This window comes from Labrus bergylta, chromosome 12, assembly GCF_963930695.1.
Source record: "Labrus bergylta chromosome 12, fLabBer1.1, whole genome shotgun sequence".
Classification (NCBI taxonomy): Eukaryota; Metazoa; Chordata; class Actinopteri; order Labriformes; family Labridae; genus Labrus; species Labrus bergylta.
The window spans coordinates 9,565,079-9,591,868 of record NC_089206.1 but is presented as its reverse complement, the minus strand read 5'-3'; the positions used below and the strand labels follow the sequence as shown (position 1 = coordinate 9,591,868).

Genomic DNA, 26,790 nt, shown 5'->3' with positions numbered 1-26,790 from the left:
CCCTGATCCAGGTTTTAAATTTTAAGGATGACCAAATCTTGGATTACCCATGCTTTAAATGGAAAGTGGGGGGCACCAATATCAACACAACATGACAGATCCTCATAGGCCTTTTTAATTGATCATGTTATGTTTAATATTTGGTGGAATATTTAATTGGCAAAGAAAGCCTTAAGTTTTTATTTAAAACCATGTCTGTCCTAATAGGGATGCAATAATTCAGGTTGAAAATATTTCAACATATTTCAAATATAGGGAGAACAAATCACATTAAGTGTTACTATTTTAAAAGTAGAAAACAAACAAACAAAAAACAATTAATCAAATATGAGGAGTCACATCGAGTGATGTAATGGAAAAAGTGTAGTTGAACTTTTGCAAATGTCCTATACCTTGTTGCTACTTGCGGACATTTAAATACTAGACACGTTGTACACGACCTACGGGTGGGAATCCGTGAACTGGCGATTTTGCTTATTGATTTTGATGTTGATTCTTTTTCAGTATTTAAGAAGTTCCTTGTCTAGAGCTGCTCTGTTACAAACTGGAGAAAACTATAACAAACAACCAACCAAAACAGATCAAATAAAAAAATGCATCAATCTTGTGGTTATTATATTAATTTGTTTTTTATTATTGATGTGATTCATCAAATTGTTTTAGCGTGTATGTGATTAAGATGTACACCATATAAATATGCAATTTACAATATATATGTGTTGCATATTGGCAAATGCAACCAATCATTGGCTGTATATAAACCAAAAAGAACATACCCATTATGAAACAACAATGGAGAACTGATGCGACAAACATATAATTACTCAAAGTATTATCCTATCCTATAAAGTAATATCCTAATTAGGGAGGCTTGTCAAAATAATTGAAGTGAAAAGAGAGAAAATATACACACCCAACTGGTTGAGATACAAACATTGTATACCTGAATAAAGTAAGATTAATAAAATGGTATATAATGAGAGACATGAATGGAATTGATGCCATAATATATGTAAGTTAGTGCTGAAAAATTAAATGTCGTTACAACATTTGTTTGCTTATTAAAAAAAGGAGGAAACAAAACATATGTTTGACAAAGTACAGTTCATCAAAGAATGGATTACCGATGTGTAGATATCTTTTAAATATACAACAAAGTAAATGTACATTGAAAGCTTTTTTTTAAATTTGAACCCATCTGTTTATGTTGTTAACTCTTACCCCAAATGTGTGTTGAATTCATTTATGTAAAACCCTTCAGGGAAAATCACAGCACTTACAGGAGTCTTTATAGACCAAAGTAGCTCCGCAACATGTGGGATTACTGTTCCCATAAGCATCACAGTTGAAGTAACAATTTGGGTTAGTGGGGTCGGGGACAAGCCCTGGCCCTGAACACACTCCAGAGCCTGATGCTGTGGTTGTTGTAGGAGGAGCTGTGGTTGTAGTAGGGGCAGCTGTGGTTGTTGTAGGAGGAGCTGTGGTTGTTGTAGGGGGAGCTGTGGTTGTTGTAGGGAGAGCTGTGGTTGTTGTAGGAGGAGCTGTGGTTGTTGTAGGAGGAGCTGTGGTTGTTGTAGGAGGAGCTGTGGTTGTTGTAGGAGGAGCTGTGGTTGTTGTAGGGGGAGCTGTGGTTGTTGTAGGGAGAGCTGTGGTTGTTGTAGGAGGAGCTGTGGTTGTTGTAGGAGGAGCTGTGGTTGTTGTAGGGGCAGCTGTGGTTGTTTTAGGGTGACATTCTTTGGTTGTTGAAAAATCACAGCACTTACAGGAGTCTCTAAAGACCAAAGAAGGTGGGCAAACTTGGTGATGAGCTACACCAAAATCGTCACAGTTGTAGTAAGAGTGTGGGTCACTGGGGTTGGGGTAAAGCCCAGGCCCTTCTGAACACACGCCTCCAGAGCCTGATGCTGTTGTTGTGGTTGTTTTAGGGTGAGATGTTTTGGTTGTTGAAAAATCACAGCACTTACAGGAGTCTCTAAAGACCAAAGACGGTGGGCAAACTTGGTGATGAGCTACACCAAAATCGTCACAGTTGTAGTAAGAGTGTGGGTCACTGGGGTTGGGGTAAAGCCCAGGCCCTTCTGAACACACGCCTCCAGAGCCTGATGCTGTTGTTGTGTCTGTTGTGGGAGAAACAGTCAGATATTGTGTTAAATGATCTTAACCCTTGCTTGATCATCATATTATGATATGACAGAGCATGAATTCTGAGATTCCTTGATTTCAAGAAGCTGAACTAGATATGCACTCTGCATAAAACGTTATAGAAGTATAAAACAGTGAGTTTTAGAATTTTGCTTCGCTAATGGATTTTTTTTATTTTTTAAGTATGGACAATTTTTTATTAATTGTTTACCTGGTACTAGCAGATTATGCAGTTGGCTAACAAATGGGCACTTGCCCTGGTTACAGAACTGTCCAGTGAAATCATCCAGGTCCAGAGACCAGACAAAGGCTCCTCCAAAGTTGTTTGCTTTGAGGTAATTGATCTGAGAGGATGAGAAAGACATTTCAACAGTCTGTATAAAAAATCAATGTAACGGAATTTTGTACATCAATCACATCAGTCATTTGCAGTCACTAAAAAGTAATACTGTGTTAAAGACAGATGCTTACCTTGGTACTTATACTGGTGGTGTCGTCAAATCCAACCCACTGACTGTATGTTGTGGCATATGGAACTTTCTGATCACAAATAAGATGGGTTTGGACCCCACCTAGATAATGGCAAGTCTGAAAAGAAGGGTCAGATTTGGTATTTAGATCTAAATAAAGTAATTATAATTTTAAAGATATATCTGGCAGACAAAATACAGCCAAAACTGTTAGCTAATAATAAAGCTATCAATATAAATGGGTAATATTGAAACCGTGCAAGAATACCTCATAATAGGCCCAGAATCCTTCTTCACCGGTGAAACAGCCGTCGTCACCAGGACCACTGGCTGGTGCACCGACAGCGCTAGAACTAGAGGACAGGTAAAAAGCTCGTCCAAAAGCTCCAAACCCCATGTTCAGTTTTTCTTCAGGTGCTCCCTTGTCCCGCCAGTACTCTAAGGCAAAGGCCTAAGAAGGGAAGACCAATGATCAAAACAAATGGGATACAGGTACATGTTTGAATATAAAGCTGTTTGAAACAATAAACCCTTGCTTACAGTGTTAGAGTAGATCGCATCTCCAGTGTCTTGGGATCCCTGGAATAAGGGGCTGTGATGTGCTGTGACACTTTCCCAGGGGCCGTGGAAGTCAAATGTCAACACATTGATGAAATCCAGGTGCCTGATAAATTAAGAGGAAATCACCTTTACTAAAACAGAACAGCAGCTTTTTATTGTTATTATGGCAGAGATTTATTAAAAATGATTTTACATGGCAATATGTTTCACGTCATAGCTAGCATCGATGGTTGACTTCTCAGCAGAGACAGATGCTGTGAGTATTAATCTTTCCTGGTTATTTGAAGTTCCTTCATCCACAAAGGCTGTTTCCAGCTCCTATACAACACAGAAGCATGGTTCTCAGTCTCAGTTAAATAACTTTTAATGTCATGCATGGCATTTGCAGTATGGCTTTTTTCTGAAAATGCCGGTTCCAGAGGAGATATTAAGGATCTGACCTTGCAAAGCTCTGTGAATCTCTGCTTGTCCTCTTCAGCTGGGTACCTCCAGTCAAGGTTTAGCCCATCAAAATTGAATGCTCTGAGTAGTTTGATGACTGACTTGATGAACACTTCTCTGTTCTCTTGTGATCCCGCCATTGTCCTGAATCTGGTAACCATAAAAATAATTAAAAAGATAAACACAAAGGGGTATTTACACTCACACTCCTGCTATTCAATGAAGGCCTCCATTCAAGCAGAACAAGGCAATCAAAACATGAGATAATCATTTTTCTTCTTTTTGGACAAAGTGCTGAAACAGTACAACAAAAGGCAAGGCCAATTTGGACGTCAGAGGATTACAACAGTTTGTTAGTAATATGTGTCCTTCCAAACAAGCCTTAATGTCCTTGAAGGTAACTTACTTTTCTGTCCCAAACTTCTCTCCACCAACAGCCAACAGGGTTTTCAGAAGTGGATTTCTATAGGAGCATAAAAATAAAATGATGGTTTTTTTTGCAAAACAAATACCTTGTATTACAATGTAATCTCCACAGTATTTATAGATTTAAGGACTGACCTTTGTTTGAGTGCGTTAAATTCGATGTACTGCTGAACATCATTTACAGCTGTGGGAACCAGCTCATTTTTACGTATGTCAGAAAAGGCAAAAATCAGATGGGTGCACTTGTCTGGATCAATATCTGAAACTCTGAACTTCCCCACAGCTGGTCTGTCTGCTGCCTTGCTGTTATAGTAACACATCAGCCTGGAGGTAGAAGCTATAGACATGAAAGAAAAATCATGATTATTTTAATTATTTATTTTATAGATCAAACGTTTCAATGTCCTTATTAACATTAACATACATTAACATCTGTTTACTCGGGGATATTATATTTCTTCTAGACAGACAGTCCTATGTAGACATTGCAGCTATAAAGGTGATGATTGTGATCAATTTGTGTGATGAACTTACCCAAGCTTGCAAAGATCAAACAGAGACCTTCAAAAGGACACATGTGTTAGTATACAGATTAATAAAATTAAAAAAAACAACCAACACAAACAGGCTTTCTGACATAATAATTCATGCATTACAGGTAAAAGTTCTAGTTTACTGTTTCAAGTTAATTAATTCAAGCTTTCTGACATTTCTGATATTTGTCAGTACATTGGAGGTAAAATGAATACAAATTCCTCTCAGTGAAAATAACTTGGGGTTACCTCACAAAAACTACCTGCATGAGACAATACACATGTCCACTCAACACTTTTGGAGATTTAGTTGAATCAAACATTCAAAGACACTTATACTTGACCAGGATGTCTTACCTGCAGATAGAGTTAGCTTCCACATTTTGTTGCTACGTGAATAAATAGAAATAGAAAAAGAGAATGAATATGCGGTTTAAAAAAGACGAATTCCAATTGTTTCCAAAAAATAAATCTGTTCCTAATACTTTTTAACTCCAAACATGTTCCAGGGACTCATCGTCTTCTTTGAGTAAAGATTGTGTATTTACTTAAAATATAAAATATAGCATAGAATTGTTTCACTTCTCCAAGTTTCAAATTTCACTACCAACTCTACATGTGCACCTTTAAAAAAAAACCGAAATTCTCCTATTACTGGACTCACAGTCGTTTTACCTACCTATACCAGGGTTGGGTTATGTTTCAATTAGAGAACAAAGAGCATCTGGAATCAATGGTAAAGATAATGTTTGTTTTATTACCCCCCAAAAAACATGCAAATATTTAAAAACGTGAAAAAAAAAAAAAAAACAATAGAGCTGCTAAATGGAAAGGTGCAGGAAGTGGAAATGATGATGCTCATTAGCCACCAAAGCATTTCAACCATTGATCCAGCTCTGTGTTGCTAGTGAAGCATTTGCTTTGATAGAAGCTGACTCATTATTCTTTATGTCTTATTTTATTCCATTGACAGCAGCTCAGGTCTGATTTGACTTAAATGGTACGAATTTGGATAAATGAATTGCTTTTGTCTTACAACACAAGTTTAATGCTTAACATCCTAACAATATTTAAACAAATCTTTACAGTTAAATCCAAATTAGAAGAGAAACAGACAGGGAAATGCCGCCCTGTTGTACTATGTCTGGCTAAAATGTGTCCAGTTAAGCTTGTGAGCTAGTTGGCGAGATGAAGCAGTTGTTGCAATTTATCTTTAATTAACTTTTTAAAACAGAATATTTAGTTTTATGAATTCAAAGTTAAAAGAATACTCACAGAAATAATGTTGAAAGAAGCATGAACTGTTCTTCTACCGTGACTGACTGATGACTGATGGCTGTGGAGTTTTAATACAGGTAGGTAGCTCACAAGGCGTGGCAACAACGAGAAGGACAGGGATAATTAATTCAATTTTGCACTGTCCAAAGTACTATTGTCTAAGCATGATGGAAGCTGGGCGACGTCACCTGAGATGCCAAGCCCTTTCAACTTTCAAGTATCACTTATTTTTTTTAAAGTTAGCTAGGAGCTTTCGTCTCCTAGGGGAGAATGAGAACACTAAACTCATCAGTGTTAATATTAAATAGAAAAACCAACCAGATCACTCAAACTGTGTGATTCACTTTTTGTTTCTTAATGAAACCTTTTGAATTTGATTGAATGCTACAAGTTCATTCTTTGATATCTGCTAAGAATGACCAATAAGGTTAAACCACTCACTGAAGAGAATACAAAAGTGCTGCCTTCATTCTGTGGTCCTTTTCCTCTAACAAAGGTCTGTGTCTGGTCTCATTCTTGTAATGTTGTGATTAAATGGTCAGTATCTGCAAATCCTAGACCACCCCCCCTCTGTATGCTGAGCCTGTGCTTTGATGTTTTTGTAATGGGCTGTAAAACAATGAATGTTTCTAATTTTCTGTCCAGTTATGTTTCTCATATTCAGGTCATATACAATATAAAACTGTCCGGTACAACGCCATCCCAAACAGCAGTCTGTAACCTCGTAAGTATTTTATTATAAGACCTTTAGGTTGCACTTGTATTAAAGTGGAGTAAAATGGAGATATTATAATATATTTACAATCTCAATCACTTATTACTCACACTCATTTTGAAATGATATAATAAACATAAAAAATATGCCTGTATAAATGAAATGCTACTACAGGAAACCAAAAACACCACTTGTCATACTACTAAAAATAACAGTAGTTTCTCCTGTGTAATAAGCCAAAAGACTTGCTTAATTGTTTGGCCTTTGCCAGTTTTTAAAATAATTCACAAAAACAACATTATGATTTTATGTAAGGTATGTCAAAGCGAGACAAAGACAACTAAACAGTGGGCACACATCACAAGGCTATAAAAAGGAGGGCAGAGCAAAACAGCATCATCATTTAATGATGCTGTAATGATGACATTTAATTACATTATTATTAAGAACAAACCAATGAGAACAGATTGCCATTAATAGTTTGCTTCAACAACAAAGAAAGAACATTTTGATGGGTCGATAATAACCAGCAGTATCATTAAAAAGGGCATGTCCAAAAACATTGTTATAAACATCCTAACTCGAAAACACACACACACACACACACACACACACACACACACACACACACACACACACACACACACACACACACACCCAATTTGGCGAGAAACACTTACCACTTACCTCACTTAAGGAATGACAGGTGGAGTCAGGTTGTTTTAGAGATTCAGCTCATTAAGTCTAGCTGCTTATATCATTCAGAGAAAGTGGTCTCTCAGGGGGATATGTCACACTCAGTCATGAGAAGGGCTGCATGATTAATCCTCAAAAAACAAACAATGTGGATGTTTCATGCATACATGTGTTCACTTTCTAAATGATGGAGATTTACTTGTTTGTATTTAGTTATGCATTTAGAACAATTCACTTAGTCCTTATTTTCTTTGCAACTATTCCAGTTGCTATATCAGTCGCACTCACACAGCATAAGGTAAAAAAATATGCATTTAATTCATGAATCAGGCCTAAACTCTGTGGAGATGAATTAAATAAACTGCTGATTTATTTAATGCATCCAACTTGTAAACAGTCAATGCTCGGATCAAGTGATCAAGTTATCCCTCTGCTGCTTTCTTTTTTCTGTGTTGGTGTGTAATGATTTCATCAGCATATTATCTAACGCCCTGAGAATCTCCTATCTCTTTTATTGAAAAGGACCAAATGCACTTGATGTGAATTCCCTCCATGGAGGTCTCAATGGTGACCTCTGGTGGACAGAGATGTCATAACCACTCAATGTCCTGCTGGATTGATCATTGCAGTCAGGTGTGCCTGCAGCCACTATTTAAAGCCCCCACACAAACCTGTAGCTCTCCATCCACTACTTCTGCCATGTGGCCCTGAACATGCAAGACTCATTGTTTGTGTTTATTTGTCTGCTGTGTAAGACTTACATCTGTTTGAGTTAACTGTTAAATCAATAATGATCGTAATTGTTTGTTGGTTAGATTATATTACTTATTTGAAATATGTTTGTTGATACACAGAAAGTATGGCTTTGGACGGAAAATAAATCCTTCAAACTGCAATCTGTCCTCTTTCATTTGGGATTCTTAGGCTGTCAGCCCATTTTTAGAAACCTGAAAGGTTTAAATAGCGCATATACAACTTAAAACATGAGTGAATGGAGGCCCAGGGTAGCTGGAGTTTTGCACCCAGAATAGCTGAAACACGTCACCAATCACAAATAACTTTAGACGTGGAAAGGTATAAATCTACTTTTGTATCGCAGATAATACATTTTACTCAATAACTACATAATATTTACTTCACCCTCTTAAAATTCTACTTGTAGTTATAGCCTTTGTTGAAAACTAATTATTATAATCATTTTATGCAGTGAAGGTCTGTCATTCTTTATGTGGGGAGTGGGGCAGCGCACTATCGCTGTTTAATGACCCAAAATATTTTATGAAGGAAGAAATTGCTACAACTTATTTTGAACCAAGGATGAACTCGCCTAACAGCCTTTAGATTTTTAGTCACGCTAGTGGTGTGGCTTAAAAGAGGGCAGCTTTGTCTTCTGCAAGTTTACCCAACAACCTTGATTCTGGCTCTCACCAAGTTTTGCATATTGGGAGCTCACGCATACCACATTCAAATGACTAATTACCTGAGAAGCAATTGAAAGTCCTCTCTTCCTGTGCCTTAATGATAAATACTATTATTCAGCATAGATGTCACTTTAAATAGTAATGTGGTGAACATGTAAAACATTTCAGCAGTATCTACTTGAGGTTATGATGTTGTTCTAAATATCCCCACTGTTTTGATTTAGTCCTAGGCCCAAGGCCTCAGGCATAATAAATAGTACAAAATCACAGCCTTGATGGTGATATTGCTTTTATAGAAAAGTTACACAAGCCGCATAAAATGGTAAACATTTATGATCTGTTACAAATTATATATTGTTCTCCATCAACTCAGCTGAAACTGGGTCATTGCCAAGCAACCACAGTATTTTCCTGCTCTTTCGCCATTATGTTTGTGTCCATGTTATTGACTATATACTGTTAAACTATGAACTATGCATGTCCACCTCTTTGCATTACAAAAGCAGTAAAGTTTAATGACAACTGAGTGCTCATAAAGTTTTCTCCATTCCTCATCTACGTCGCTAATCTGATGGGCCCAGTTGTTCAAAAGTCATCCAACAGGATTAATCCTATCTGATAGGATCAAATCTTGAAATTTGGTTGTTCACATTGAAAACAGGATCACATAATTAGATAAAATCAGGTGATCTAATCCTGGTTGTTATCCAAATCAAACCTCTGGTTTGTGTTGGTCAAAATTTCTGAGTAGGATCAGGATTACTTTGATCCAAACAAAAATCAGGATAATCCGGATCATAGCAGAGGGCTGGAATCAGACTTGATTTTTATACATTTTTTATTTAACCGTTATTTAAACAGTCAGGTCATTATGAAGATATTCATATTTACAATGATGGTCCTTGAAGAAATGTAACAAAAATGAACCAAGTGGTCAAACAAGACAACTAAAACTGATAAACATAGTCGGTCCGTCGGTCGGTCTGTCTGTCTGTGGGGATCGTCCAAGTTTATTGGATTTTGTTTTCCATTTACAGTAGCACTGGTTGATCAGATTTGGTAATCCTTCAAAGTCTGAGTGATCCTATCTAGGGTTTATTTGAACAGCAGGGATGAAAGTGAGCTGAATTACGTGATCCTGAGGAAAAAAAGAAACAAATTACCAAATCCGGATCGTTTTTATTTGGATTACACCTTTTGAACAACCGGGCTGTGGTGTTGTACCCCTCTAATATAGCACCAAATAGCCAATTAAAACTAAACTCTTCAGAAATAGGGAACACTCAGGCATACATCAGCATGATACAAACTAACTTCAGTATAAGGAGAGAAAATGTATTTGTTTTTTATTTATAGTTTGACTCATGTCCCATGCTTTAACATTGAGGATGCTTCAATGTAATGACTTATGCCAGTCAGTAGAGGCAAGCACTTATGCAAGTGTAGCATGAAGTTTGTTTGCACACATGAATTAAATTCATCCTTGGTACAACATATCTCCAATAATCATATCTACTTAAAATTCCTGCATTAAAGTAAAAGATGTTAGGCCAACCAATCCCATTCCTTGCCACCCATGCCATGGTCGTGTAATTGGTCAAGACTTTACACAATGTTATTCTAGGTCTTAGCTGTAATCAGATATCAGATATTAATGAATACATCTATAAGTAAATAGCCAGGATATCCCAGGATCTGCCCTCTTCTGGTTTGCGTCCTTCCTCCCAGGGAGATCTTTTAGAGTTTTTTTGGAAGGAGGAAGTGTCCAATATTGCACAATCTATCCGCGGGGTACCTCAAGGGGTCAGTGCTTTGTTGCCTTCTCTTCGCCATATACACCTCCTACCTTGGTGCAATCACCTTCTCTAATTGCTTCTCATACCACTGCTATGATGACGATACCCAGCTCTTCCTATCATGCCCGCTAGACAGATTAAGTTACAGATTAAGAAATAATTTTGTCATGCCTTGCTGATATGTAGGCGTGAACACATCACCCCTGTCCTGCAAGATCTCCACTGGCTCCCTGTCCCGTACCGTATCGAAATCAAAATCCTTCTCCTCACACATAAAGCCCTTAACCACCAGCCCCCCTCCTACTGTACCTGATGGTTCTCCTTCACCCTCACACTCCTGCACATAGCCTCCGTTCTTCAAAAGCCAACCTCTTATCTCCCCCACTTTGAACCAAGCACCGAACCTGGGGGGACAGAGCCTTGCATGCAGTAACTGGGAGCCAGTGGAGGGACATGAAGCAGCAGACTGCTTTATGAACATCTACGCACTTAATGATATTGAAAATGATATTGAAAATGATATTGATGATGATTTTGATAATGACATGAATGATTTCTAGGTTGGTTTTGATGCTGATTAGAATACTCAAAAACAGCAGTTGATGTAATTGTTGATGTATAATTAACAAAGTGGCAAGATGGCGGAAAGTGTGTGCTCAGGCTCGGCTCCACTCAGCCGGCCACGTTTAAAACCAGTGATTTACGAGACTGCTGATGGAAAAACCATTGTTGTTGAAGACTTGCTGCAAAATTGTGAAATCTTGTGTCTACAAGAAACGTTTCTATCCAAACAGGATTTGGGGAAACTAAACTCTTTTAATGACAATTTCCATGGGGCTGGTGAATCCACTACAGATCTTACTTTGGGAATAGTGAGAGGAAGGGTAGCAGGTGGTGTGGCAATCCTATGGCATAAAAAGCTGGACCCTGTAATAAATGTAATACGGTCTGGAGTTGACTGGTGTATTGCTGTGCAGTTGAAGATTGATAACAAAGTGTTCACTATTTTGAATGTATACACACCTTATGAGTGTCAGGCAAATGAGGATGTATACTTGAACAGTCTTGCATTTATTAACTCATTTATTCATGACAATCAGTCTAGTAGTGTTTTTGTGGTTGGTGATATGAATGCTGATATTTCAGATAGAAGGTCAATATTTGCTAAACATATGTCACAGTTTTGTGATTATAACAGACTTTTATTATCCAGCCAAATGCTTTTACCGGCAGACAGTTACTCTTACATAAGTGAGGCCTGGCACACAACATCATGGCTTGATCATTGTATTAGCACTGCTGATGCCCATGAGATTCTGCATTACATGGAAATCTTATATGAGAAATCAATGTCTGATCATATACCATTTATAATGTCTCTTGATGTTGAAAATCTACCTGAGATGCTTAATGAGGTCAGTAATACTACAAACACTAAAGCTAAACTGGATTGGGCTAAACTCACCAATGAAGACATCTTATCATACTATGGGAAAACTGATATCCTTCTTAGTGGTGTATATTTACCGAGAGGTGCAATTATGTGTTCTAATGCAAAATTCCTCTGTTTTAATTGGCGTTATTGATGCCTCTAAGGCATTTGATCGAGTCAATCACCAGAAGCTATTCAAAAAATTAAATCAAAAGGGTGTACCTGCTAGCATTATAAGAATACTTGCATACTGGTATGCTAACCAGAGTATGCAAGTCAGATGGGGCAGTAGTGTCTCTGGTCCCTTCAGTGTTGGTAATGGAGTTCGACAAGGGGGGCTACTGTCACCAGCCCTCTTCAACCTGTATATGAACGATTTATCTGAACAACTGAATGGCTGTAGAACGGGCTGTATGATTGGCAACACTGTGATAAACCATCTAATGTATGCGGATGATTTGGCCATTTTCTCTCCCAGTAGTGCTGGGTTTCAACAGTTGTTAAATGTGTGTACAGAATATGGTGCCAAACAGGATGTGCAATATAACTCAAATAAGATCAGTGTGATGATATGTAGGGCAAAAGGAGATAAGGACCTCCACTTTCCTCAAGTTTATCTTTCTGGGGAAGAACTTTGTGTTTGTTATGAAGCCAAATACCTTGGACACTTTATAACAGATCAAATGTCTGACGATGACGACATTTTTAGACAGTGTCGTACATTATATGCCCAGGCCAATATGTTGGCAAGAAAATGTCATGTGTTCTGAACACGTAAAGATATGTCCCTTTAGAGCATATTGCACTCCCCTGTATACTGCCCCCTTATGGGGTAAGTTCAAAAAATCAAGTATGCACAGACTTCAGGTTGCTTACAATGATTGTTTTAGGATCTTACTAAAAAAACCAAGGTGGAGTAGTGCAAGTGAGCTATTTGTGTATGCAGGAGTTAACACCTTACAAGCTTTATTGAGGAACCTGATGTACAGATTTATCGGTCGCTTGAATGATTGAAGAATGTAATTATAATGCTGCTGTCAAACCCAAGTTATAGTGCAGTACGCTACCAGTCATACCTTTGGAGACATTGGAATAAGTGCCTTTTATAAGAGGTGGGAATGTTTTTATTGTATATGTGTGTTGTCTATTTTTTACTATTTTTTTACTTATTTTTTGTATTGTATGTTTTTTAAAATGGACCTTGAGTCTAATAATAAAAGTTGATGACGATGATGATGATGAACCTACATTATAACAACAACAACAAGAAAGTGCTTTGCCTCTGAGCACTGCCTGTCAGCCTCTGTGTTTAATTGGACTTCAAGTTGTTCATTTGCACATACTGACGTTGTTTCCTCCTCTCATGATCCTTGCTTGTGTTTTATTTATTCTCTGATGTTCGTTACTCTGAATAAAAGAGTCTGCAAAATGAATTGTAGAGTTGATAAAAATGAACAGTATCATTAATAATCTTGAATGGTTGATATTAACTAAAAGCATCTTTAAACAGGGCATATCCAAAAACATTGTCATAAACATCTAAAACGGAAAGCACTCACACATTTTGCTAGAAACACCTACACACCAAGTTGTTGTTATTACTCACAAATGAAAAACATTTTCTATATTTCATTTTCTATACATATTTCTTTCAGGAGTGCATATTGACAGACATGGGCTAGAATTAATTGCACTTGCTGCTTTTCCAAATGAAGCCTTGCAATATTTCTGTAGTGCTCTAACGTAATAGATTATCCGGGCCTGGTTGTTTAAAAGGTGTAATCCAGATAAGTATGATCCGGATCCGACTAATACTTTTTTTCTTCTAAACATCATGTAGTCAAACTCTCTTTCATCCCGGGTTGTTAAAGGATAACTGGATAGGATCACCCTGATCCAGGTTTAACATTTTAAGGATAACCAAATCTGGATTACCCATGCTTTAAATTGAAAGTGGGGGGCACCAATATCAACACAACATGACAGATCCTCATAGGCCTTTTTAATTGATCATGTTATGTTTAATATTAATATTATTATTTAATTGGCAATGAAAGCCTTAAGTTTGTATTCAAAACCATGTCTGCCTCACCTACTATGTCATAATAGGGATGCAATAATTCAGGTTGAAAATATTTTTATATTTCAAATATAGGGGGAACAAATCACAAAAGTGAAAAACAAATAAACACAAAACAATCAATTAAATATGATGTGTCACATTGAGTGATGTAATGGAAAAGTGTAGCTGAAATTTTGCAAATGTCCTATACCTTGTTGCTATTTGCGGACATTTAAATACTAGACACGTTGTACACGACCTACGGGTGGGAATCCGTGAACTGGCGATTTTGCTGATTGATTTTGATGTTGATTCTTTTTCAGTATTTAAGAAGTTCCTTGTCTAGAGCTGCTCTGTTACAAACTGGAGAAAACTATAACAAAAAACCAACCAAAACAGATCAAATAAAAAAATGCATCAATCTTGTATCTTATATTATTATATTAATTTGTTTTTTTATTATTGATGTGATTCATCAAACATTTTTTAGCATGAATGTGATTAAGATGTACACCATATTAATATGCAATTTACAATATATATGTGTTGCATATTGGAAAATGCAACCAATCATTGGCTGTATATAAACCAAAAAGAACATACCCATTATGAAACAACAATGGAGTACTGATCACCAAAGAATGAATTACCAATGTTAAGCAATTTTTAAATATACAACAAAGTTATTTTTTACACTGAAAGCTTTTTTAAAATTTGAATCCATCTGTTTATGTTGTTAACTCTTACCCCAAAAGTGTGTTGACTTCATTCATGTAAAACCCTTCAGGGAAAATCACAGCACTTACAGGAGTCTTTATAGACCAAAGTAGCTCCGCAACATGTGGGATTACTGTTCCCAAAAGCATCACAGTTGAAGTAACAATTTGGGTTAGTGGGGTCGGGGACAAGCCCTGGCCCTGAACACACTCCTGATGCTGTGGTTGTTGTAGGAGGAGCTGTGGTTGTTGTTGGGGCAGCTGTGGTTGTTGTTGGGGCAGCTGTGGTTGTTGTAGGGAGAGCTGTGGTTGTTGTAGGGGCAGCTGTGGTTGTTGTAGGGGCAGCTGTGGTTGTAGTAGGGGCAGCTGTGGTTGTTGTAGGGGCAGCTGTGGTTGTAGTAGGGGCAGCTGTGGTTGTTGTTGGGGCAGCTGTGGTTGTTGTAGGGGCAGCTGTGGTTGTTGTTGGGGCAGCTGTGGTTGTTGTTGGGGCAGCTGTGGTTGTTGTAGGGAGAGCTGTGGTTGTTGTAGGGGCAGCTGTGGTTGTTGTAGGGGCAGCTGTGGTTGTTGTAGGGGCAGCTGTGGTTGTAGTAGGGGCAGCTGTGGTTGTTGTTGGGGCAGCTGTGGTTGTAGTAGGGGCAGCTGTGGTTGTAGTAGGGGCAGCTGTGGTTGTTGTTGGGGCAGCTGTGGTTGTTGTAGGGGCAGCTGTGGTTGTAGTTGGGGCAGCTGTGGTTGTTGTAGGGGGAGATGTTGTAGTTGTTTTAGGGTGAGTTGTTTTGGTTATTGGAAAATCACAGCACTTACAGGAGTCTTTAAAGACCAGAGTAGCTCCGCAACATCTGTGAAAAGCTACACCAAAATTGTCACAGTGGTAGTAACAGTTTGGGTTCCTGGGGTCGGGGACAAGCCCTGGCCCTGAACACATGTTTCCTAATGTTGTGGTTGTTGTAGGGGGAGCTGTTGTAGTTGATTCAGGGAAACCTAAAAGAAAGACAGTCAGATATTGTGTTAATTGATCTCAATCCGTGCTTAATCATCATATTGTGATGTGATAGAGCATGACTTCTGAGATTCATTGATTTCAAGTTATAGAAGTATAAAACAATGGCTTATAGAATTTTACATTGCTAATGGACTTTGAACAAATGGTGAAACCTCTACCCCTTTAAAAGTACATATTTTGATGATTTATTTACCTGGTACAAGCTCATTATGCAGTTGACTAACAAATGGGCACTTGCCCTGGTTACAGAACTGTCCAGTGAAGTCATCCAAGTCCAGAGACCAGACAAAGGCTCCTCCAAATTTGTTTGCTTTGAGGTAATTGATCTGAGAGGATGAGAAAGACAACATTTCAGCAGCCTGTATAAAAAATCAATGTAACGGAATTTTGTACATCAGTCACATCAGTCATTTGCAGTCACTAAAAAGTAATACTGTGTTAACGACAGATGCTTACCTTGGTACTTATACTGGTTGTGTCGTCAAATCCAACCCACTGACTGTATGTTGTGGCATATGGAACTTTCTGATCAGACATAAAATGGGTTTGGACCCCACCTAGATAAAGGCAAGTCTGAAAAGAAGGGTCAGATTTGGTATTTAGATCTAAATAAAGTAATTATAATTTTAAAGATATATCTGGCAGACAAAATACAGCCAAAACTGTTAGCTAATAATAAAGCTATCAATATAAATGGGTAATATTGAAACCGTGCAAGAATACCTCATAATAGGCCCAGAATCCGTCTTCACCGGTGAAACAGCCGTCGTCACCAGGACCACTGGCTGGTGCACCGACAGCGCTAGAACTAGAGGACAGGTAAAAAGCTCGTCCAAAAGCTCCAAACCCCATGTTCAGTTTTTCTTCAGGTGCTCCCTTGTCCCGCCAGTACTCTAAGGCAAAGGCCTAAGAAGGGAAGACCAATGATCAAAACAAATAGGATACAGGTACATGTTTGAATATAAAGCTGTTTGAAACAATAAACCCTTGCTTACAGTGTTAGAGTACATAGCATCTCCAGTGTCTTGGGATCCCTGGAATAAGGGGCTGTGATGTGCTGTGACACTTTCCCAGGGACCGTGGAAGTCAAACGTCAACACATTGATGAAATCCAGGTGCCTGATAAATTAAGAGGAAATCACCTTTACTAAAACAGAACAGCAGCTTTTTATTGTTATTATGGCAGAGATTTATTAAAAATGATTTTACATGGCAATATGTTTCACGTCATAGCTAGCATCGATGGTTGACTTCTCAGCAGAGACAGATGCTGCGAGGATTAATCTTTCCTGGTTACTTGAAGTTCCTTCATCCACAAAGGCTGTTTCCAGCTCCTATACAACACAGAAGCATGGTTCTCAGTCTCAGTTAAATAACTTTTAATGTCATGTATGGCATTTGCAGTATGGCTTTTTTCTGAAAATGCCAGTTCCAGAGGAGATATTAAGGATCTGACCTTGCAAAGCTCTGTGAATCTCTGCTTGTCCTCTTCAGCTGGGTACCTCCAGTCAAGGTTTAGCCCATCAAAATGTATTGCTCTGAGTAGTTTGATGACTGACTTGATGAACACTTCTCTGTTCTCTTGTGATCCCGCCATTGTCCTGAATCTGGTAACCATAAAAATAATTAAAAAGATAAACACAAAGGGGTATTTACACTCACACTCCTGCTATTCAATGAAGGCCTCCATTCAAGCAGAACAAGGCAATCAAAACATGAGATAATCATTTTTCTTCTTTTTGCACAAAGTGCTGAAACTACAACAAAAGGCAAGGCCAATTTGGACGTCAGAGGATTACAACAGGTTGTTAGTAATATGTGTCCTTCCAAACAAGCCTTAATGTCCTTGAAGGTAACTTACTTTTCTGTCCCAAACTTCTCTCCACCAACAGCCAACAGGGTTTTCAGAAGTGGATTTCTACAGGAGCATAAAAATAAAATAATGTTTTTTTTTGCAAAACAAATACCTTGTATTACAATGTAATCTCCACAGTATTTATAGATTTAAGGACTGACCTTTGTTTGAGTGCGTTAAATTCAATGTACTGCTGAACATCATTTACAGCTGTGGGAACCAGCTCATTTTTACGTATGTCAGAAAAGGCAAAAATCAGATGGGTGCACTTGTTTGGATCAATATCTGAAACTCTGAACTTCCCCACAGCTGGTCTGCCTTCAGCCTTGCTGTTATAGTAGCACATCAGCCTGGAGGTAGAAGCTATAGACATGAAAGAAAAATCATGATTATTTTAATTATTTATTTTATAGATCAAACGTTTCAATGTCCTTATTAACATTAACATCTGTTTACTCAAGGATATTATATTTCTTCTAGACAGACAGTCCTATGTAGACATTGCAGCTATAAAGGTGATGATTGTGATCAATTTGTGTGATGAACTTACCCAAGCTGGCAAAGATCAAACAGAGACCTTCAAAAGGACACATGTGTAAGTATACAGTTTAATAAAATAAAAAAAAACAACCAATACAAACAGGCTTTCTGACATAATAATTCATGCATTACAGGTAAAAGTTCTAGTTTACTGTTTCAAGTTAATTAATTCAAGCTTTCTGACATTTCTGATATTTCTCAGTACATTGGAGGTAAAATGAATACAAATTCCTCTCAGTGAAAATAACTTGGGGTTACCTCACAAAAACTACCTGCATGAGACAATACACATGTACACTTAACACTTTTGGAGATTTAGTTGAATCAAACATTCAAAGACACTTATACTTGACCAGGATGTCTTACCTGCAGATAGAGTTAACTTCCACATTTTGTTGCTATGTGAATAAATAGAAATAGAAAAAGAGAATGAATATGCGGTTGAAAAAAGACGAATTCCAATTGTTTCCAAAAAATAAATCTGTTCCAAATACACTTAAAGATAAAAATAAAATATAAGAAATATAAGGCAATCCTATTAGTGTTGGTCCCAACTCAAGGCACACAGATAATTTTACAGGTATGTTAAACTTTTACTTAGTCGCAATATTTGGTGAGAAAAGGCAGTAAAAGGCTAAATAATAAATACAGTCTCCTGGCTCTTTAGGGACAGTAGCGATGTCACATAATGTCAAATTGAGCTCTATACTATGAATCAGGACATAACAGGCTACATTATAGCATTTTGATGGTGGGGTGAAATGGGGGGGGGTTTGGGAAATGGAGGGATGTCTGTTCAAGTCCTGGCTATGGCCAAATTATAGAAGTTGGTCTGGTAGCTACAGAACAACCAAACCTCCAACACCTCAGGCCTCAGCCTTACTCTGACATCTCTCCATTACTGTGTAATTTTGGGATTATGTGTGTGAGAAGCATCTCTCTCAATAACAGAGTGTAACCCTGAATTTTTCTCAGATATTAATCAAGTTTGTAAAATAAAGTATTAGTTTAGAGATTTAAACTGGGTACATCAGAGTTTCATTGTAGAGTAAAAGAATACAGGCCAGAGAAAATGTCCATGCCTTCACATAATCAAAATTTAGCACCTGCGGTGCACTATGGACTTTTGGTGGAGGAAAGCGAAAGTTGGAGAAATTATGGTTATGTGGTATATGTTCATAACTCGATACACAAACTGTCCTCAGAGGAAAATTTGGTCCCTGTAACACTGTTTAAAGATAAAATGCTACTCGAGAAGTTATGGTGGGGGGCCCACAACAGTAAAACTGTAACTATCATGGTGACTTTTTAACTCCAAACATGTTCCAGGGACCCATTGTCTTCTTTGAGTAAAGTTTGTGTATTTACTTAAAATATAAAATATAGCATAGAATTGTTTCACTTCTCCAAGTTTCAAATTTCACTACCAACTCTACATGTGCACCTTTAAAAAAAAAACGAAATTCTCCTATTACTGGACTCACAGTCGTTCTACCTACCTATACCAGGGTTGGGTTATGTTTCAATTAGAGAACAAAGAGCATCTGGAATCAATGGTAAAGATAATGTTTGTTTTATTACCTCCCAAAATAACATGAAAATATTTAAAAATGTGAAAAAAACAAACAATAGAGCTGCTAAATGGAAAGGTGCAGGAAGTGGAAATGATGATGCTCATTAGCCACCAAAGAATTTCAGCCATTGATCCAGCGCTGTGTTGCTAGTGAAGCATTTGCTTTGATAGAAGCTGACTCATTATTCTTTATGTCTTATTTTATTCCATTGACATCAGGTCAGGTCTGATTTGACTTAAATGGTACAAATTTGGATAAATGAATTGCTTTTGTCTTACAGCACAACTTTAATGCTTAACATCCTAACAATATTTAAACAAGTCTTTACAGTTAAATCCAAATTAGAAGAGAAACAGACAGGGAAATGCCACCCTGTTGTACTCTTTCTGGCTAAAATGTGTCCAGTTAAGCTTGTGAGCTAGTTGGCGAGACGAAGCAGTTGTTGCAATTTATCTTTAAATATGTTTTTAAAACAGAATATTTAGTTTTATGAATTCAAAGTTAAAAGAATACTCACAGAAATAATGTTGAAAGAAGCATGAACTGTTCTTCTACCGTGACTGACTGATGACTGATGGCTGTGGAGTTATAATATAGGTATGCAGCTCACAAGGCGTGGCAACAACAAGAAGAACAGGGATAATTAATTCAATTTTGCACTGTCCAAAGTACTATTGTCTAATTGTTAAGCATGATGGAAGCTGGGCGACGTCACCTGAGATGCCAAGCCCTTTCAACTTTCAAGTATCACTTATTTTTTTTAAAGTTAGCTCGGAGCTTTCGTCTCTTAGGGGAGAATGAGAACACTAAAGTCATCAGTGTTAATATTAAATAGAAAACCAACTAGATCACTCAAACTGTGTGATTCACTTTTTTTCTTAATGAAACCTTTTGAATTTGATTGAATGCTACAAGTTCATTCTTTGATATCTGCTAAGAATGACCAATAAGGTTAAACCACTCACTGAAGAGAATACAAAAGTGCTGCCTTCATTCTGTGGCCCTTTTCCTCTAACAAAGGTCTGTGTCTGGTCTCATTCTTGTAATGTTGTGATTAAATGGTCAGTATCTGCAAATCCTAGACCACCCGGACATCCCCCCTCTGTATGCTGAGACTGTGCTTTGATGTTTTTGTAATGGGCTGTAAAACAATGACTGTTTCTAATTTTCTGTCCAGTTATGTTTCTCATATTCAGGTCATATACAATATGAAACTGTCCGGTACAACGCCATCCCAAACAGCAGTCTGTAACCTCGTAAGTATTTTATTATAAGACCTTTAGGTTGCACTTGTATTAAAGTGGCGTAAAATGGAGATATTATAATATATTTACAATCTCAAGCACTCATTACTCACACTCATTTTGAAGCCTTATTCCAATATCAAAGGTAACAGGAAATAATAAACATAAAAAATATGCCTGTATAAATGAAATGCTACTACAGGAAACCAAAAACACCACTTGTCATACTACTAAAAATAACAGTAGTTTCTCCTGTGTAATAAGCCAAAAGACTCGCTTAATTTGTTGGTCTTTGCCAGTTTTTAAAATAATTCACAAAAACAACATTATGATTTTATGTAAGGTATGTCAAAGCGAGACAAAGACAACTAAACAATGGGCACACATCACAAGGCTATAAAAAGGAGGGCAGAGCAAAACAGCATCATCATTTAATAATGCTGTAATGATGACATTTAATTACATTATTATTAAGAACAAACCAATGAGAACAGATTGCCATTAATAGTTAGCTTCAACAACAAAGAAAGAACATTTTGATGAGTCAATAATAACCAGCAGTATCATTAAAAAGGGCATGTCCAAAGACATTGTTATAAACATCCTAACTCGAAAACACACACACACACACACACACACACACACACACACACACACACACACACCCAATTTGGCGAGAAACACTTACCACTTACCTCACTTAAGGAATGACAGGTGGAGTCAGGTTGTTTTAGAGATTCAGCTCGTTAAGTCTAGCTGCTTACATCATTCAGAGAAAGTGGTTTCTCAGGGGGATATGTCACACTCAGTCATGAGAAGGGCTGCATGATTAATCCTCAAAAAACAAACAATGTGGCTGTTTCATGCATACATGTGTTCATTTTCTAAATTATGGAGATTTACTTCTTTGTATTTAGTTATGCATTCAGAGTAATTCACTTAGTCCTTATTTTCTTTGCAACTATTCCAGTTGCTATATCAGTCGCACTCACACAGCATAAGGTAAAAAAATATGCATTTAATTCATGAATAAGGCCTAAACTCTGTGGAGATGAATTAAATAAACTGCTGATTTATTTAATGCATCCAACTTGTAAACAGTCAATGCTCGGATCAAGTGATCAAGTTATCCCTCTGCTGCTTTCTTTTTTCTGTGTTGGTGTGTAATGATTTCATCAGCATATTATCTAACGCCCTGAGAATCTCCTATCTCTTTTATTGAAAAGGACCAAATGCACTTGATGTGAATTCCCTCCATGGAGGTCTCAATGGTGACCTCTGGTGGACAGAGATGTCATAACCACTCAATGTCCTGCTGGATTGATCATTGCAGTCAGGTGTGCCTGCAGCCACTATTTAAAGCCCCCACACAAACCTGTAGATCTCCATCCACTACCTCTGCCATGCGGCCCTGAACATGCAAGACTCGTTGTTTGTGTTTATTTGTCTTCTGTATAATACTTAAATCTGTTTGAGTTAACTGTTAAATCAATAATGATAGTAATTGTTTGCTGGTTAGATTATATTGTTCATTTGAAATATGTTTGTTGATACACAGAAAGTATGGCTTTGGACGGAAAATAAATCCTTCAAACTGCAATCTGTCCTCTTTCATTTGGGATTCTTAGGCTGTCAGCCCATTTTTAGAAACCTGAAAGGTTTAAATAGCGCATATACAACTTAAAACATGAGTGAATGGAGGCCCAGGGTAGCTGGAGTCTCGCACCCAGAATAGCTGAAACACGTCACCAATCACAAATAACTTTAGACGTGGAAAGGTATAAATCTACTTTTGTATCGCAGATAATACATTTTACTCAATAACTACATAATATTTACTTCACCCTCTTAAAATTCTACTTGTAGTTATAGCCTTTGTTGAAAACTAATTATTATAATAATTTTATGCAGTGAAGGTCTGTCATTCTTGATGTGGAGAGTGGGGCAGCGCACTATCGCTGTTTAATGACCCAAAATATTTTATGAAGGAAGAGATTGCTACAACTTATTTTGAACCAAGGATGAACTCGCCTAACAGCCTTTAGATTTTTAGTCGCGCTAGTGGTGTGGCTTAAAAGAGGGCAGCTTTGTCTTCTGCAAGTTTACCCAACAACCTTGATTCTGGCTCTCACCAAGTTTTGCATATTGGGAGCTCACGCATACCACATTCAAATGACTAATTACCTGAGAAGCAATTGAAAGTCCTCTCTTCCTGTGCCATAATGATGAATACTATTGTTCAGCATAGATGTCACTTTAAATAGTAATGTGGTGAACATGTAAAACATTTCAGCAGTATCTACTTAAGGTTATGATGTTGTTCTAAATATCACCACTGTTGTGATTTAGTCCTAGGCCCAAGGCCTCAGGCATAATAAATAGTACAAAATCACAGCCTTGATGGTGATATTGCTTTTATAGAAAAGTTACACAAGCCGCATAAAATGGTAAACATTTATGATCTGTTACAAATTATATATTGTTCTCCATCAACTCAGCTGAAACTGGGTCATTGCCAAGCAACCACAGTATTTTCCTGCTCTTTCGCCATTATGTTTGTGTCCATGTTATTGACTATATACTGTTAAACTATGAACTATGCATGTCCACCTCTTTGCATTACAAAAGCAGTAAAGTTTAATGACAACTGAGTGCTCATAAAGTTTTCTCCATTCCTCATCTACGTCGCTAATCTGATGGGCCCAGTTGTTCAGAAGTCATCCAACAGGATTAATCCTATCTGATAGGATCAAATCTTGAAATTTGGTTGTTCACAGTGAAAACAGGATCACATAATTAGATAAAATCAGGTGATCTAATCCTGGTTGTTATCCAAATCAAACCTCTGGTTTGTGTTGGTCAAAACTTCTGAGTAGGATCAGGATTACTTTGATCCAAACAAAAATCAGGATAATCTGGATCATAGCAGAGGGTTGGAATCAGACTTGATTTTTATACATTTTTTATTTAACCGTTATTTAAACAGTCAGGTCATTATGAAGATATTCATATTTACAATGATGGCCTTGAAGAAATGTAACAAAAATGAACCAAGTGGTCAAACAAGACAACTAAAACTGATAAACATAGTCGGTCCGTCGGTCGGTCGGTCTGTCTGTGGGGATCGTCCAAGTTTTTTGGGTTTTGTTTTCCATTTACAGTAGCACTGGTTAATCAGATTTGGTAATCCTTCAAAGTCTGGGTGATCCTATCTAGGGTTTATTTGAACAACAGGGATGAAAGTGAGCTGAATTACATGATCCTGAGGAAAAAAAGAAACAAATTACCAAATCCGGATCGTTTTTATTTGGATTACACCTTTTGAACAACCGGGCTGTGGTGTTGTACCCCTCTAATATAGCACCAAATAGCCAATTAAAACTAAACTCTTCAGAAATAGGGAACACTCAGGCATACATCAGCATGATACAAACTAACTTCAGTATAAGGAGAGAAAATGTATTTGTTTTTTATTTATAGTTTGACTCATGTCCCATGCTTTAACATTGAGGATGCTTCAATGTAATGACTTATGCCAGTCAGTAGAGGCAAGCACTTATGCAAGTGTAGCATGAAGTTTGTTTGCACACATGAATTAAATTCATCCTTGGTACAACATATCTCCAATAATCATATCTACTTAAAATTCCTGCATTAAAGTAAAAGATGTTAGGCCAACCAATCCCATTCCTTGCCACCCATGCCATGGTCGTGTAATTGGTCAAGACTTTACACAATGTTATTCTAGGTCTTAGCTGTAATCAGATATCAGATATTAATGAATACATCTATAAGTAAATAGCCAGGATATCCCAGGATCTGCCCTCTTCTGGTTTGCGTCCTTCCTCCCAGGGAGATCTTTTAGAGTTTTTTTGGAAGGAGGAAGTGTCCAATATTGCACAATCTATCCGCGGGGTACCTCAAGGGGTCAGTGCTTTGTTGCCTTCTCTTCGCCATATACACCTCCTACCTTGGTGCAATCACCTTCTCTAATTGCTTCTCATACCACTGCTATGATGACGATACCCAGCTCTTCCTATCATGCCCGCTAGACAGATTAAGTTACAGATTAAGAAATAATTTTGTCATGCCTTGCTGATATGTAGGCGTGAACACATCACCCCTGTCCTGCAAGATCTCCACTGGCTCCCTGTCCCGTACCGTATCGAAATCAAAATCCTTCTCCTCACACATAAAGCCCTTAACCACCAGCCCCCCTCCTACTGTACCTGATGGTTCTCCTTCACCCTCACACTCCTGCACATAGCCTCCGTTCTTCAAAAGCCAACCTCTTATCTCCCCCACTTTGAACCAAGCACCGAACCTGGGGGGACAGAGCCTTGCATGCAGTAACTGGGAGCCAGTGGAGGGACATGAAGCAGCAGACTGCTTTATGAACATCTACGCACTTAATGATATTGAAAATGATATTGAAAATGATATTGATGATGATTTTGATAATGACATGAATGATTTCTAGGTTGGTTTTGATGCTGATTAGAATACTCAAAAACAGCAGTTGATGTAATTGTTGATGTATAATTAACAAAGTGGCAAGATGGCGGAAAGTGTGTGCTCAGGCTCGGCTCCACTCAGCCGGCCACGTTTAAAACCAGTGATTTACGAGACTGCTGATGGAAAAACCATTGTTGTTGAAGACTTGCTGCAAAATTGTGAAATCTTGTGTCTACAAGAAACGTTTCTATCCAAACAGGATTTGGGGAAACTAAACTCTTTTAATGACAATTTCCATGGGGCTGGTGAATCCACTACAGATCTTACTTTGGGAATAGTGAGAGGAAGGGTAGCAGGTGGTGTGGCAATCCTATGGCATAAAAAGCTGGACCCTGTAATAAATGTAATACGGTCTGGAGTTGACTGGTGTATTGCTGTGCAGTTGAAGATTGATAAAGTGTTCACTATTTTGAATGTATACACACCTTATCAGTGTCAGGCAAATGAGGATGTATACTTGAACAGTCTTGCATTTATTAACTCATTTATTCATGACAATCAGTCTAGTAGTGTTTTTGTGGTTGGTGATATGAATGCTGATATTTCAGATAGAAGGTCAATATTTGCTAAACATATGTCACAGTTTTGTGATTATAACAGACTTTTATTATCCAGCCAAATTCTTTTACCGGCAGACAGTTACTCTTACATAAGTGAGGCCTGGCACACAACATCATGGCTTGATCATTGTATTAGCACTGCTGATGCCCATGAGATTCTGCATTACATGGAAATCTTATATGAGAAATCAATGTCTGATCATATACCATTTATAATGTCTCTTGATGTTGAAAATCTACCTGAGATGCTTAATGAGGTCAGTAATACTACAAACACTAAAGCTAAACTGGATTGGGCTCAACTCACCAATGAAGACATCTTATCATACTATGGGAAAACTGATATCCTTCTTAGTGGTGTATATTTACCGAGAGGTGCAATTATGTGTTCTAATGCAAAATTCCTCTGTTTTAATTGGCGTTATTGATGCCTCTAAGGCATTTGATCGAGTCAATCACCAGAAGCTATTCAAAAAATTAAATCAAAAGGGTGTACCTGCTAGCATTATAAGAATACTTGCATACTGGTATGCTAACCAGAGTATGCAAGTCAGATGGGGCAGTAGTGTCTCTGGTCCCTTCAGTGTTGGTAATGGAGTTCGACAAGGGGGGCTACTGTCACCAGCCCTCTTCAACCTGTATATGAACGATTTATCTGAACAACTGAATGGCTGTAGAACGGGCTGTATGATTGGCAACACTGTGATAAACCATCTAATGTATGCGGATGATTTGGCCATTTTCTCTCCCAGTAGTGCTGGGTTTCAACAGTTGTTAAATGTGTGTACAGAATATGGTGCCAAACAGGATGTG

General features: G+C 37.7%; 2 protein-coding genes across 2 annotated transcripts; both read right to left on the bottom strand.

Moving 5' to 3' along the window:
• Nucleotides 1-632: 632 nt before the first annotated feature.
• Nucleotides 633-3,758, bottom strand: LOC110004713 (chitotriosidase-1-like). Its single transcript, XM_020660213.2, has 7 exons — nt 3,614-3,758; nt 3,367-3,491; nt 3,153-3,276; nt 2,881-3,063; nt 2,614-2,730; nt 2,354-2,486; nt 633-2,117 (listed from the first exon to the last, which is right to left on the bottom strand). Exons 1-7 carry the CDS (start codon nt 3,752-3,754, stop codon nt 1,258-1,260), a joined length of 1,683 nt encoding a protein of 560 aa, XP_020515869.2. The 5' UTR covers nt 3,755-3,758; the 3' UTR covers nt 633-1,257.
• A 10,671-nt stretch (nt 3,759-14,429) lies between these two features.
• LOC110004712 (chitinase-3-like protein 1) lies at nt 14,430-20,209 on the bottom strand. The gene is made up of 12 exons (XM_065961464.1): nt 20,176-20,209; nt 18,451-18,482; nt 18,095-18,121; nt 17,706-17,907; nt 17,551-17,607; nt 17,146-17,296; nt 16,899-17,023; nt 16,685-16,808; nt 16,413-16,595; nt 16,146-16,262; nt 15,883-16,015; nt 14,430-15,667 (listed from the first exon to the last, which is right to left on the bottom strand). The coding sequence occupies exons 1-12, from the start codon at nt 20,196-20,198 to the stop codon at nt 14,757-14,759; spliced, it is 2,085 nt and encodes a 694-aa protein (XP_065817536.1). The 5' UTR covers nt 20,199-20,209; the 3' UTR covers nt 14,430-14,756.
• Between the last annotated feature and the right edge of the window lie 6,581 nt (nt 20,210-26,790).